Source organism: Mobula hypostoma, chromosome 29, assembly GCF_963921235.1.
Source record: "Mobula hypostoma chromosome 29, sMobHyp1.1, whole genome shotgun sequence".
Classification (NCBI taxonomy): domain Eukaryota; kingdom Metazoa; phylum Chordata; class Chondrichthyes; order Myliobatiformes; family Myliobatidae; genus Mobula; species Mobula hypostoma.
Genome location: NC_086125.1, coordinates 29,961,052 through 29,975,379, shown reverse-complemented (window position 1 = coordinate 29,975,379; position 14,328 = coordinate 29,961,052). Strand labels below are relative to the sequence as shown.

General features: G+C 49.5%; 1 protein-coding gene across 1 annotated transcript in view; it reads right to left on the bottom strand.

Annotated features, from left to right (window-relative positions):
• The window catches only part of best2 (bestrophin 2), a 40,740-nt gene that overhangs the window by 19,724 nt on the left and 6,688 nt on the right, over nucleotides 1–14,328 (bottom strand). The window contains exons 2-3 of the mRNA XM_063036066.1: nucleotides 3,801–3,895; nucleotides 1,951–2,184 (exon numbers count right to left, since the gene is read on the bottom strand). Of these exons, the coding sequence (XP_062892136.1) occupies nucleotides 1,951–2,184; nucleotides 3,801–3,895 (329 nt within the window). The remainder of the gene's footprint in view (nucleotides 1–1,950; nucleotides 2,185–3,800; nucleotides 3,896–14,328) is intronic.

Below are 14,328 nucleotides of genomic sequence, written 5' to 3'. Positions count from 1 at the left end.
TCAGGTGTACTGACACGTGTAGACTGGCAGACTGTGAGAACCAGGCATCCACCTCAGAGAGTGTGGAAAGTTCAGACCAAGACGTGGAAGACTTGGAAAATTATTATGATTATTAATAAGTTATGAAGGTATAGAAACATAGAAAATAGGTGCAGGAGTAGGCCATTCGGCCCTTCGAGCCTGCACCGCCATTTATTATGATCATGGCTGATCATCCAACTCAGAACCCCGCCCCAGCCTTCCCTCCATACCCCCTGACCCCCGTAGCCACAAGGGCCATATCTAACTCCCTCTTAAATATAGCCAATGAACTGGCCTCAACTGTTTCCTGTGGCAGAGAATTCCACAGATTCACCTCTCTCTGTGTGAAGAAGTTTTTCCTAATCTCGGTCCTAAAAGGCTTCCCCTCTATCCTCAAACTGTGGCCCCTCGTTCTGGACTTCCCCAACATCAGGAACAATCTTCCTGCACCTAGCCTGTCCAATCCCTTTAGGATCTTATACATTTCAATCAGATCCCCCCTCAATCTTCTAAATTCCAACGAGTACAAGCCCAGTTCATCCAGTCTTTCTTCATATGAAAGTCCTGCCATCCCAGGAATCAATCTGGTGAACCTCCTTTGTACTCCCTCTATGGCAAAGATGTCTTTCCTCAGATTAGGGGACCAAAACTGCAAACAATACTCCAGGTGTGGCCTCACCAAGGCCTTGTACAACTGCAGTAGTACCTCCCTGCTCCTGTACTCGAATCCTCTCGCTATAAATGCCAACATACCATTCGCCTTTTTCACCGCCTGCTGTACCTGCATGCCCACTTTCAATGACTGGTGTATAATGACACCCAGGTCTTGTTGCATGGAAAACAAAGTATGGAGAGCAGTCTTTGATTAAATATATTCATTTTACAACCATATGGGGCCGAGGTTATGGCCGTGTGGAACCCCACATTTGAATTATTGTACTGTAATTCCATATGCTATGACAAAAGCTTAAGATTGTTTTGATTTGATACAACAATATGGAAAATATCATGACATTAATAAAACTCCAGAAATCTCTCCAAATGAGGTTTTTTAGCTTTTGGGGGGGTGGGTAACATTTTCTGCTGTACTGATGGAATATATACAAAAAGTGATTACTTATTTGAAGTAATAAAGTTACCACTGATGCAATGCTATCACATATTTTCTAACTCTAAAGATGTATACCTTGCCAAAAATCACTATGAGCATTATTCCCCTCCGATGGTACCAACCAACTCTACTGGCTCACGGACTATCACTCTGAACACAGACCCTTTTCTCTGCTTACTCTCATCCTTGCAACACTTCTCCTACTCTTCGGTGCAACTCATCCCTGCTGACACCGCAATCAGATTATCCGTCACTCTCCCACATCCCAAGGAATAAAACCAGAGTCCGCTCAAAGTCTCCCTGGAACCCAGGTCTTCGAGTCCTGGCAACATCTTCATTCTTCCACAAATTCCCAACCCAAACCCCTTTAGAAAGTTCCCACTGAACCCGCTTCCAGTGCCTCCCGCCAAGGGTTTCCCCTCACCGCCACAGAGGGCCTCCTCCTCCTCCTCAGTGAGTCTCTTTTCCCCCATATTCTCTCCTCCCCTCCCTCCACCCCTACACACACACACACACACAGTTCTCCCCACCACCCCCCCCCAACACACATCTTTGCAAGTTCTCTGCCGGTTCGGGCTGCCCCCTCCCACTCGCTCAGTCTTCGGACCTCTCAGTAACCGGACCCCACCTCACCTGATCTCCAAGGGCAAAGAGACGGAAGCAGTAGGAGGCCGTTCATCCCCTCGGGCTGACCGGATTATGGCCTCCGGTCTTCTCCTGTCTATTCCCGTCACCCTAACTACACCTCCCCCGCTCCGATCGTACCCCTCATGGAGGGGCGATCCAAGGTCCACGCCCCGCTCACCCCCACCCCTCACCTGCTTCCACCACGTGGTCCATGGTGGGGAACCGCTTGATGACGGCCGTGCTGACCGAGCGCAGGATGAGGAGCGCCGAGAGGCTGGCGTACCTCATCATGGTCCGGCGCAGCAGGCGGCCCCGCTCATCAGCGCCGTGCACGTTTCCGGAGATGACACACATAAGGCGATCGGGCAGCGGGATACTCGTGTACTGGTTCCACCAGCGGTTCACCACCAGAGTCACGTAAAACCCTGAGCAACAGAGCAGAACCCGAGTGAGAACCAGCGACCGCTGGACCCGACCCCTCCGACCCCAGCAGCGGGCGACTCTCCCTCGCAATGTCTCTGACCAGACCCAGTGTCGGGTCTGCATACTTCACGGAAATCCCATACTTTTGTTAAAAAAGGAGTTCGTGGGAATGACCCTGAGCGGCAGTTCCGTTTGCAACCAGCGTTCCCGACAATGTAGCTCATTCCGGTACTGATCCCCCACTGGCAGATCTGCAGAACCCAGCCTGCATCTTGAAAGGCGCCATGTTAATGGAAGTTGCTGCAGTCGCCCTCTGGCTTGCTGGATGAAGGGTCTCGAAATCCTCAGTCACCTCCGTTACTAGCAACCCAGCCCCCACTTAGAGTAACCGGCAGCTGAGGTTACAGATCATCTGCGGGTAACCAGGATCAGATGTGGTGTAGCGGTGGAGAAACACCAACTCGCTCCTCTCCCCCCAGTTTTACCTGTTACAATATTTGGAGGTAATTTGGCCCATCAAGGCACGCCGGCTCTTAACGGGGAAATCAGTCCCACAACAGATTCTCCCTCACTCTCTCACCAGCCCGTCGGCTCCTCCTTTTCTTTGCCTTTCTGTCAAAGCGGCCAATTAATCTGCTGCTGGGAGGGCCAGTGGGAACCCCGCTCAGTCACAGGGAGAAGGTGCAGGCTCTACGCAGACGGCGGCGGAGGTCGTTATCGAATCTCGGTCTCCAGCACTGGGAGGCAGCAGCGCCATTTGCCGCGCAGTTACGGGGAAACCTAACAGCCTGGGGGCTCAAGGGTCACATGTGCGTGAGTTTTCAAGAAATATAAGGAAATGGCAAAATCTCTCACCCAGCACGAAGGCCATGGGGATCAGGTCGGAATATAAACGTCTCTCACCCAGCACAAAGGCCATGGGGATCAGGTCGGAATATAAACGTCTCTCACCCAGCACAAAGGCCATGGGGATCAGGTCGGAATATAAACGTCTCTCACCCAGCACAAAGGCCATGGGGATCAGGTCGGAATATAAACGTCTCTCACCCAGCACGAAGGCCATGGGATCAGGTCGGAATATAAAGGTCGCTCACCCAGCACGAAGGCCATGGGATCAGGTCGGAATATAAACGTCTCTCACCCAGCACGAAGGCCATGGGGATCAGGTCGGAATATAAACGTCTCTCACCCAGCACGAAGGCCATGGGGATCAGGTCGGAATATAAACGTCTCTCACCCAGCACGAAGGCCATGGGGATCAGGTTGGAATATAAAGGTCGCTCACCCAGCACGAAGGCCATGGGATCAGGTCGGAATATAAACGTCTCTCACCCAGCACGAAGGCCATGGGGATCAGGTCGGAATATAAAGGTCTCTCACCCAGCACGAAGGCCATGGGATCAGGTCGGAATATAAAGATCGCTCACCCAGCACGAAGGCCATGGGATCAGGTCAGAATATAAAGATCGCTCACCCAGCACGAAGGCCATGGGGATCAGGTCGGAATATAAACGTCTCTCACCCAGCACGAAGGCCATGGGGATCAGGTCGGAATATAAACGTCTCTCACCCAGCACGAAGGCCATGGGGATCAGGTCGGAATATAAAGGTCTCTCACCCAGCACGAAGGCCATGGGGATCAGGTTGGCGTAGTGGTTGCAGTACAAAGCCAGCTTCTCGAAATACCTCTTCTGCTCTTCCAGAAGCAAAAACCTTGTGCAGAATTTATTTTAAAATTAAATTATAAGAATGACCAAAACAATCGTGGAATCAACTCAGAACCTGAAGGATTTTAATTGTTACACACTGACCAAAGGCCATTAGACCCATGGGCTGTTTGCTAACTTATTTCAATCCCAATAGATCGATCTCTCTCTCTCTCTCTCTCTCTCACACACACACATACACATATACACACACACACATACATACATACACATGCACACATACACACACATACATACACACACACACACACACATACATCCATATACATGCACATACACACACACACATACATACATACACATGCACACATACACACACATACACACACACACATACACACATACACACACTCTCACTCACACACATGCACACATACACACACTCTCACTCACACACACATACACACATACATACATACACACACACACACATACACACATACATACATACACACACACTCTCACTCACACACACATGCACACATACACACACACGCTTACACACAAAAGCCTCTTTGCTTTAGAACATTCTAGAGTGATAGATTGATACAGGGAAACAGGCCCTTCAACCCATCATCTGTGCTGATCCGGTTACATACCTAAGCATGTCCCATTTGCCTGTGATCCCGCTAAACCCCTCCTATCCATGTTGCTGTCCAACTGGTTTTTAAATATCGTTGATGTACCTGTCTCAATCACTTTCTCACATCCCCACCACCATCTGTGTTAAAACTGTGCTCCTCAGATCCCTTCTCACTTAAATATGAGATTTCTGGTTTTGGACTCCTCTACCCTGGGGAAAAGACTGTGACTGTCCACTTTGTAAATGTCCCCCATGATGTTATAATGCGACCCCTCCACCTCCTTTGCTCCAGCGAAAGCAGTCCTCGCCTGTCCCTTTCTCCTTATAACTCAAGTCCCTCACTAGCAGGAACAACCTGGTGAGTATTTTTGCAACCTCTCCAGTTTAATGTAATTGTTCATTATGAGATACAACCACCTCTGTCTCGGACCTCTCAATCACCACTTTCTCGGACTGCAGAAATCATAATCGCCAGTTTCTCCACACGTCAGCGAGAATTTTATATCGGGGAGTTTTGTTGTTCACAGCTGGAGGTTCTGATTAGTAGCTACCAGGGGAAGTAGTTGAGGCAGGCACAATAATATTTAAAAGACACCTGGATAGGAAAGATTTAGAGGGATGTGTATCAAACACGGGCAAATTGCTTGGATGGGATTATTGGTCAGCATGGACAGGTAGGGCTGAAAGGCCTGCTTCCGAGCCGTGTGGACCAATAACTGCCCACCTGCACTGTGCTGCAAGTCTCCGCACCTATGGCCGGCGCCCCCTTGATGCTGAAGAATGATCAGGAGGAAAGTAGCTTGTATTTAGGGGAAAAGTAGGTTCTTCTATAGAGGCACAGTGGAGATAGTATTTTGGCTGGTGGCATCATGGCCTGATATGGAAACACCAATGCCCAGGAATGGAAATGTCTGCAGAAAGTGCTGGATACGGCCCAGGTTAACACAGGAAAAGTCCTCCCCACTACTGAGCACACTTACAAGGGGTGCTGCCACAAGGAAGCAACATCCATCATCAAGGATCCCCACCATGCTCTCTTCTCGCTCCCACCATCGGGCAGGAGATACAAGGTCCCACACCACCAGACTCAAGAACAATTCCTGAATCAATGTGGATAACTTCACTCATGCCAACACTGAACTGACTCACAACCTACAAACTCACTTGGAAGGACTCGACAACTCATGTTCTCAGCATTATACATTTACTTTTTTTGTTATCCTCTTTTGAGTCAGTATGGGTGGAAGTCAGGAACAGGAAGGGAGCAGTTACTCTACTGGGAGTATTCTATAAGCCCCCTGGTAGCAGCAGAGATACAGAGGAGCAAACTGGGAGGCAGATTTTGGAAAGGTGCAAAAATAGCAGGGTTGTTATCATGGGTGACTTTAACTTCCCTAATATTGATTGGCATCTGATTAGTTCCAAGGGTTTAGATGGGGCAGAGTTTGTTAAGTGTGTCCAGGATGGATTCCTGTCACAGTATGTGGACAGGCTGACCAGGGGGAATGCCATACTAGATCTAGTACTAGGTAATGAACCGCGTCAGATCTCTGTGGGTGAGCATCTGGGGGACAGTGACCACCACTCCCTGGCCTTTATAATTATCATGGAAAAGGATAGAATCAAAGAGGACAGGAAAATTTTTAATTGGGGAAAGGCAAATTATGAGGTTATAAGGCTGGAACTTGCGGGTGTGAATTGGGATGATGTTTTTGCTGGGAAATGTACTATGGACATGTGGTCGATGTTTAGAGATCTCTTGCGGGATGTAAGGGGTAAATTTGCCCCGGTGAGGAAGATAAAGAATGGTAGGGTGAAGGAACCATGGGTGACAAGTGAGGTGGAAAATCTAGTCAGGTGGAAGAAGGCAGCATACATGAGGTTTAGGAAGCAAGGATCAGATGGGTCTATTGAAGCATATAGGGAAGCAAAGAAAGGAGCTTAAGAAGGGGCTGAGAAGAGCAAGAGGGGGGCATGAGAAGGCCTTGGCGAGTAGGGTAAAAGAAAACCCCAAGGCATTCTTCAATTATGTGAAGAAAAAAAGGATGACAGAAGTGAAGGTAGGACCGATTAGAGATAAAGGTGGGAAGATGTGCCTGGATGCTGTGGAAGTGAGTGAGGTCCTCAGAGAATACTTCTCTTCGGTATTCACCAATGAGAGGGAACTTGATGATGGTGAGGACAATCTGAGTGAGGTTGATGTTCTGGAGCATGTTGATATTAAGGGAGAGGAGGTGTTGGAGTTGTTAAAATACATTAGGACAGATAAGTCCCCGGGGCCTGACGGAATATTCCCCAGGCTGCTCCACGAGGTGAGAGAAGAGATTGCAGAGCCTCTGACTAGGATCTTTATGTCCTCGTTGTCCACGGGAATGGTACCGGAGGATTGGAGGGAGGCGAATGTTGTTCCCTTGTTCAAAAAAGGTAGTAGGGATAGTCCGGGTAAGTATAGACCAGTGAGCCTTACGTCTGTGGTGGGAAAGCTGTTGGAAAAGATTCTTAGAGATAGGATCTATAGGCATTTAGAGAATCATGGTCTGCTCAGGGACAGTCAGCATGGCTTTGTGAAGGGCAGATCGTGTCTAACAAGCCTGATAGAGTTCTTTGAAGAGGTGACCAGGCATATAGATGAGGGTAGTGCAGTGAATGTGATCTATATGGATTTTAGTAAGGCATTTGACAAGGTTCCACACGGTAGGCTTATTCAGAAAGTTAGAAGGCATGGGATCCAGGGAAGTTTGGCCAGGTGGATTCAGAATTGGCTCGCCTGCAGAAGGCAGAGGGTGGTGCTGGAGGGAGTACATTCAGATTGGAGGGTTGTGACTAGTGGTGTCCAACAAGGATCTGTTCTGGGACCTCTACTTTTCGTGATTTTTTATTAACGACCTGGATGTAGGGGTAGAAGGGTGGGTTGGCAAGTTTGCAGACGACACAAAGGTTGGTGGTGTTGTAGATAGTGTAGAGGATTGTCAAAGATTGCAGAGAGACATTGATAGGATGCAGAAGTGGGCTGAGAAGTGGCAGATGGAGTTCAACCCGGAGAAGTGTGAGGTGGTACACTTTGGAAGGACAAACTCCAAGGCAGAGTACAAAGTAAATGGCAGGATACTTGATAGTGTGGAGGAGCAGAGGGATCTGGGGGTACATGTCCACAGATCCCTGAAAGTTGCCTCATAGGTAGATAGGGTAGTTAAGAAAATTTATGGGGTGTTAGCTTTCATAAGTCGTGGAACAGAGTTTAAGAGTCGCGATGTACTGATGCAGCTCTATAAAACTCTGGTTAGGCCACACTTGGAGTACTGTGTCCAGTTCTGGTCACCTCACTATAGGAAGGATGTGGAAGTATTGGAAAGGGTACAGAGGAGATTTACCAGGATGCTGCCTGGTTTAGAAAGTATGCATTATGATCAGAGATTAAGGGAGCTGGGGCTTTACTCTTTGGAGAGGAGGAGGATGAGAGGAGACATGATAGAGGTATACAAGATATTATTAGATAGAGTGGATAGCTAGCGCCCCATCCCCAGGGAACCACTGCTCAATACAAGAGGACATGGCTTTAAAGTAAGGGGTGGGAAGTTCAAGGGGGATATTAGAGGAAGGTTTTTTACTCAGAGAGTGGTTGGTGCATGGAATGCACTGCCTGAGTCAGTGGTGGAGGCAGATACACTAGTGAAGTTTAAGAGACTACTAGACAGGTATATGGAAGAATCTAAGGTGGGGGCTTATATGGGAGGCAGGGTTTGAGGGTCGGCACAACATCATGGGCCGAAGGGCCTGTACTGTGCTGTACTGTTCTATGTTCTGTGTTATTTGCAGTTTCTCTTCTTTTGTACATTGCTTGTTCTTCAGTCTTAGTTGCTTATAGTTTTTCATAAATTATATTGTATTTCTTTATTTTCCTGTAAAAGCCTGCATGAAGTCAAATATCAAGGTATATGGTGGCATGCAAATTTTGATAATAAATTTACTTTGAACTTTAAAGTTATCAGCAAATGACCGGAATCAGTACTTCAGTAAAAGCATATAGAAACAGGAATCCTTTAGACTAAGGCCACTGTGCCTGAGTATGGGCAGAGACTGAAGACTGTAGCAACAGCAGTGAGGACCAAGAAGGTATGGACAAGGGAAGTACAGGAGCGCCTACAGGACTTCTTTGAATCAGTGGACTGGACTGTGTGCAAGAATTCATCTTCGAACCTGGATGAGATGATGCAGTTGCTACCAACTTCATTAAAACCTGTGTGGATGAGTGAGTGCCTACAAAGGCTTACTGCACATTCCCAAACCAAAAGCCATGGATAAACCAGGAGGTACGTCATCTGCTGAAGGCCAGATCTGTGGTATTCAAGTCTGGCCACCCAGGCCTGTACCAGAAAACCAGGCATGATTTGCGAAGGGCTATTTCAAGGGTGAAGAGACAATTTCGAATGAGGTTGGAGGCAACATTGGATGCACGACAACTCTGGCAGGGCTTGCAAGACATTACTTCCTACAGAGCATGAATGGCAGCAATGCTTCACTACCAGATGAACTCAACGCCTTCTATGCCCACTTTGAAAGGGAGAACACAACTACAGCTGTGGAGATCCCTGCTGCACTTGACAACGCTGTGATCTCTGTCTCAGAGGCTGATGTTAGACTGTCTTTAAAGAGAGTGACCCTCACAAGGCGGAAGGTGTCGATGGAGTACCTGAAAACCTGTGCCAACCAACTGGCAGGAGTATTCAAGGACATTTTCAACCTCTCACTGCTAATGGCGAAAGTCCCCACTTGCTTCAAAAAGACAACAATTATACGAGTGCCTAAGAAGAATAATGTGAGCTGCCTTAATGACTATCGCCCGGTAGCACTCACATCAACAGTGATGAAATGTTTTGACAGGTTGGTCTTGACTAGACTGAACTCTTGCCTCATCAAGGATCTGGACCCATTGCAATTTGCCTATCACCACAATAGGTCAACAGCAGATGCAATCTCAATGTCTCGCCACACGGCTTTAGACCACCTGGACAACACAAACATCTATCTCAGGATGCTGTTCATCGACTATAGCTCAGCATTTAATACCATCATTCCCACAATCCTGATTGAGAAGTTGCAGAACCTGGGCCTCTGTACCTTCCTCTGCAATTGGATCCTCGACTTCCTAACCAGAAGACGACAATCTGTGCAGATTGGTGATGACATCTTCTCCTCAATGACAATCAACACCTCAGCGGCGTGTGCTTAGCCCACTGCTCTACTCTCGATGTACCCTTGACTGTGTGGCTAGGCATGGCTCAAATACCATCTATAAATTTGCTGATGATACAACTGTAATGCACTGTAAGGTTTCACTACTAATGTAATGGTTTTTTTTGTAATGTTCACAGCTGAAGTAACTGTTTTAATGCAGACCAGCACTGAGGTAGCTGGGGATGGAGATTTCAAAGACTGGGTTCTATCATTTCTGAGGGGTGAGGGGAAAGAGTGGTCGGATTTGGAATGTCTAATTAGTCCATGTCCCCCGGTGAAGAGTGAGAATTCTGAGGTAGTATCCGCCCTTACTTCTCTGGCGAATAAATGGAAAAATCAGATTCAAAGTCCCAGCTACGGCAGGCTCCGCCGATTCTCTGGAATACCACCACCCCTAAAGGAGAGGAGGAGTGAGACGTGGGCGGAACGGTCCTCTCAGTTGTTAACATGTGGAATTCTGCAGATGCTGGAAATTCAAGCAACACACATCAAAGTTGCTGGTGAACACAGCGGGCCAGGCAGCATCTCTAGGAAGAGGTACAGTCGACGTTTCAGGCTGAGACCCTTCGTCAGGACTAACTGAAGGAAGAGCTAGTAAGAGATTTGAAAGTGGGAGGGGGAGGGGGAGATCCAAAATGATAGGAGAAGACAGGAGGGGGAGGGATGGAGCCAAGAGCTGGACAGGTGATTGGCAAAAGGGATATGAGAGGATCATGGGACAGGAGGCCCAGGGAGAAGGAAAAGGGGGGGGAAACCCAGAGGATGGGCAAGGGGTAGAGTCAGAGGGATAGAGGGAGAAAAAGGAGAGAGAGAGAAAGAATGTCTGTATATAAATAAATAACGGATGGGGTACGAGGGGAGGTGGGGCATTAGCGGAAGTTAGAGAAGTCAATATTCATGCCATCAGGTTGGAGGCTACCCAGACGGAATATAAGGTGTTGTTCCTCCAACCTGAGTGTGGCTTCATCTTTACAGTAGAGGAGGCAGTGGATAGACATATCAGAATGGGAATGGGATGTGGAATTAAAATGTGCGGCCACTGGGAAATCCTGTTTTCTCTGGTGGACAGAGCGTAGGTGTTCAGCAAAATGATCTCCCAGTCTGCGTCGGGTCTCACCAATATATAGAAGGCCACATCGGGAGCACCGGATGCAGTAGATCACCCAGCCATCTGCTCTCACTCCATCCTCCCGCCACCCCACTAGGAATAGGGTTCCCCTGGTCCTCACCTACCACCCCACCAGCCTCCGGGCCCAACATATTATTCTCCATAACTTCCAACACCTTCAACGGGATCCCACCACTAAGCACATCTTTCCCTCCCCCCCACCCCCCGCTTTCCACAGGGATCGCTCCCTATGCGACTCCCTTGTCCATTCGTCCCCCCCATCCCTCCCCACTGATCTCCCTCCTGGCACTTATCCTTGTAAGCGGAACAAGTGCTACACATGCCCTTACACTTCCTTCCTTACCACCATTCAGGGCCCCAGATAGTCCTTCCAGGTGAGGCGACACTTCACCTGTGAGTCGGCTGGGGTGATATACTGCGTCCGGTGCTCCCGATGTGGCCTTCTATATATTGGCAAGACCCGACGCAGACTGGGAGATCGTTTTGCTGAACACCTACGCTCTGTCCGCCAGAGAAAGCAGGATCTCCCAGTGGCCACACATTTTAATTCCACATCCCATTCCCATTCTGACATGTCTATCCACGGCCTCCTCTACTGTAAAAATGAAGCCACACTCAGGCTGGAGGAACAACACCTTATATTCCGTCTGGGTAGCCTCCAACCTGATGGCATGAACATTGACTTCTCAAACTTCCACTAATGCCCCATCTCCCCCTTGTACCCCATCCATTATTTATTTTTGTACACACATTCTTTCTCTCTCTCTCTCCTTTTTCTCCCTCTGTCCCTCTGACTATACCCCTTGCCCATCCTCTGGGTCCCCCACCCCCTTTTCCTTCTCCCTGGGCCTCCTGTCCCATGATACTCTCATATCCCCTTTTGCCAATCACCTGTCCAGCTCTTGGCTCTATCCCTCCCCCTCCTGTCTTCTCCTATCATTTTGGATCTCCCCCTCCCCCTCCCCCTCCCACTTTCAAATCTCTTACTAGCTCTTCTTTCAGTTAGTCCTGGCGAAGGGTCTCGGCCCGAAACGTCAACTGTACCTCTTCCTAGAGATGCTGCCTGGCCTGCTGCGTTCACCAGCAACTTTGATGTGCAATGCTTTTGCTCCGACTGGATGCCCAATGGAGGTCCCGGTGGGGTTTCGAAACATGCGTCAGGAGACGGGGGAGAAGCTTTCTGCTTTTATTTTTCGGCTAGAGAGGTAGCTGAATTGCTTGCAGTGCAGAGGGGTCATTCAGGCGGCTGAGGTGGATCAGTTAAGAATGGACCAGATAGGCAAGGTGCCCAGTCCCATGACCAGCTTGCGTGGGGTCTCCGACAGTCTCGTAAGATGCGACCCCTCCATCTTTTGTTGAGCTGATCAGAGAGGTACGGGAAGAGGAGAACGTGTCGGAGGCGTGGGAGGACTCAGTCAGCAGGGTATAGTCCTCGGTAGTAGTCCCCTGCAGTGAAGTGACCACAGATAGCCTACCCCAGGGAGCGGTAGAGGAGATTGCGGCAGAGTTGAGAACGGAGATACGTCGGCTGTTATCAGCGGGTGTGACCCCCCCCCCCACACCCATATGGATGGAGATGATGGTGGCGGTGGGGGGGGGGCGGATTCCCCAAGGAGACGAACAATGTGGATGGCTGCTGGCAGCAGGTGTCACGCCAGAAGGAGAGTGAGCCCACGAGAACCTCAGCAGGGAGAGTCGTTGGGAAAACTTAGAGGGCACTCAGTGAGGGAACAGCCTGGTGTCTCTGAGGGAACACGTTCCCAGCAATATACCAAGGAGCTCCCGAGAGCAAAAGACCCTGTTCCTGAAGGTTTAGTGGGACCACGCTCCAGTGTGTCGATATTGATAGAGGATATTAACGCTAAAGCCATACTCGACACCGGGTCGCAGGCACGTACTGTACCGTCGTTTTACAACTGGTATCTGAAGCATTTACCCTTGACACCATTCAGTGCACTGGAGATTTGGGGTCTCAGTGCTGGTGATTATCCATATGACGGTTATTTGTCAGTGAAACTGGTGTTCTCGGAGGCCGATGTGGGAGTGTCTGAGGTCCTTGATACATCGGTCCCGGTTTGTCAGGACCCTGTTGAGACGGGTGGTGTTTCAGTTCTTGAGGGGACCAACACCCCTCTTGTGAGAAGGCTCATGGGGGGCCTGCAAGGAAAAGGCGGGTGAGAGCTTTCTGGGAACATTGTCCGTGCACCCGGGGTTTCGGCCTGCTTTTGAGGAAGTGCATGGCTGAATTGGTCTGCATACTGAATTTAAATGAGGGACTCTGTGGTTCACCCAGTCGAAGCCAATGGTGGTAGAGCGCAGGGAAGCAGCGAGAGTGATAGGGACCCCAAAATTTCCCGGAGTGCCTGAGGGTGAGACCCTCTTAGTGGACGCTCCGGAAGACCACGAGGGGGAGTCGGGATTTCCTGCTGGGGTACTGGTGAGGCCCGAATTGCAGAAGCCCTCGGTTGTACAGCCGAGCAGGATGGCAGTGATCGTCAGGAACACTACGAAGAGGGAGGGCACCTTCAAGCGGGGGATGCCCCTGGCGCATTTGTTCCCGGTGACGGTAACGTCTAGCGTCCCCGTGAGGCACGCCGGGGAGAAACTATTGGAAAAGGGGGAACGTTGACAGCTGAGTCATTGAACTTTGGGGACTCCCCGGTGCCGCCTGGTTGGAAAAGGAGGCTGGCAGAGAAGATAGTGAAATTGGAAGGTGCATTTTCCATTGGCGAGTTTGATGTGGGTTGTTCCAAGAGCACGCGTCACGCTATCCGGGTGACCGAGGACACGCCGTTCAGAGAGAGGTCGTGGCAACTGGCCCCTGCAGACGTGGAAGACGTGCGGCAGCATTTGTGTAAGTTGAAAGAAGCTGAGATCATCACTGAGTCCTGAAGCCCCTGTGCTTCCCTAATAGTAGTGGCCTGGAAGCAGAACGGGAAGGTACGCATGTGTGTGGACTATAGGACTCTGAACAGGCGCACCGTCCCTGACCAGTACACAGTCCCGAGGGTCGAAGATGCACTGGCCTGTCCGAGTGGTGCAAAGTGGTTTAGTGTGCTGGATTTGAGTATAACCAGATATTACCAGATCCCCATGAGTGAGGCTGACAAAGAGAAGACGGCATTTATATATCCCCTGGGATTCTACCAGTTCGAAAGGATGCCCCAGGGCATATCGGGAGCCCCTGTAACCTTCCAGTCGGTCATGGAGAAAACGGTCGGGGATATGAATTAGCTTGAGGATTTGGATGACCTCATAGTATTTGGATCCACCTTGGAAGAACATGAAGCGAGGCTACTGAAGGTGCTGGACTGCCTGAAAGCTGAAGGGTTAAAACTTTCCCTGGACAAGTGCCAGTTCTTCAAATCGTCTGTTAGCTATAACAGACACATAATCTCACGGAATGCTGGGTGGCAGTGTGAAATATGAGGAGGATGTTATGAGAATGCAGGGTGACTTGGACAGGCTGGGT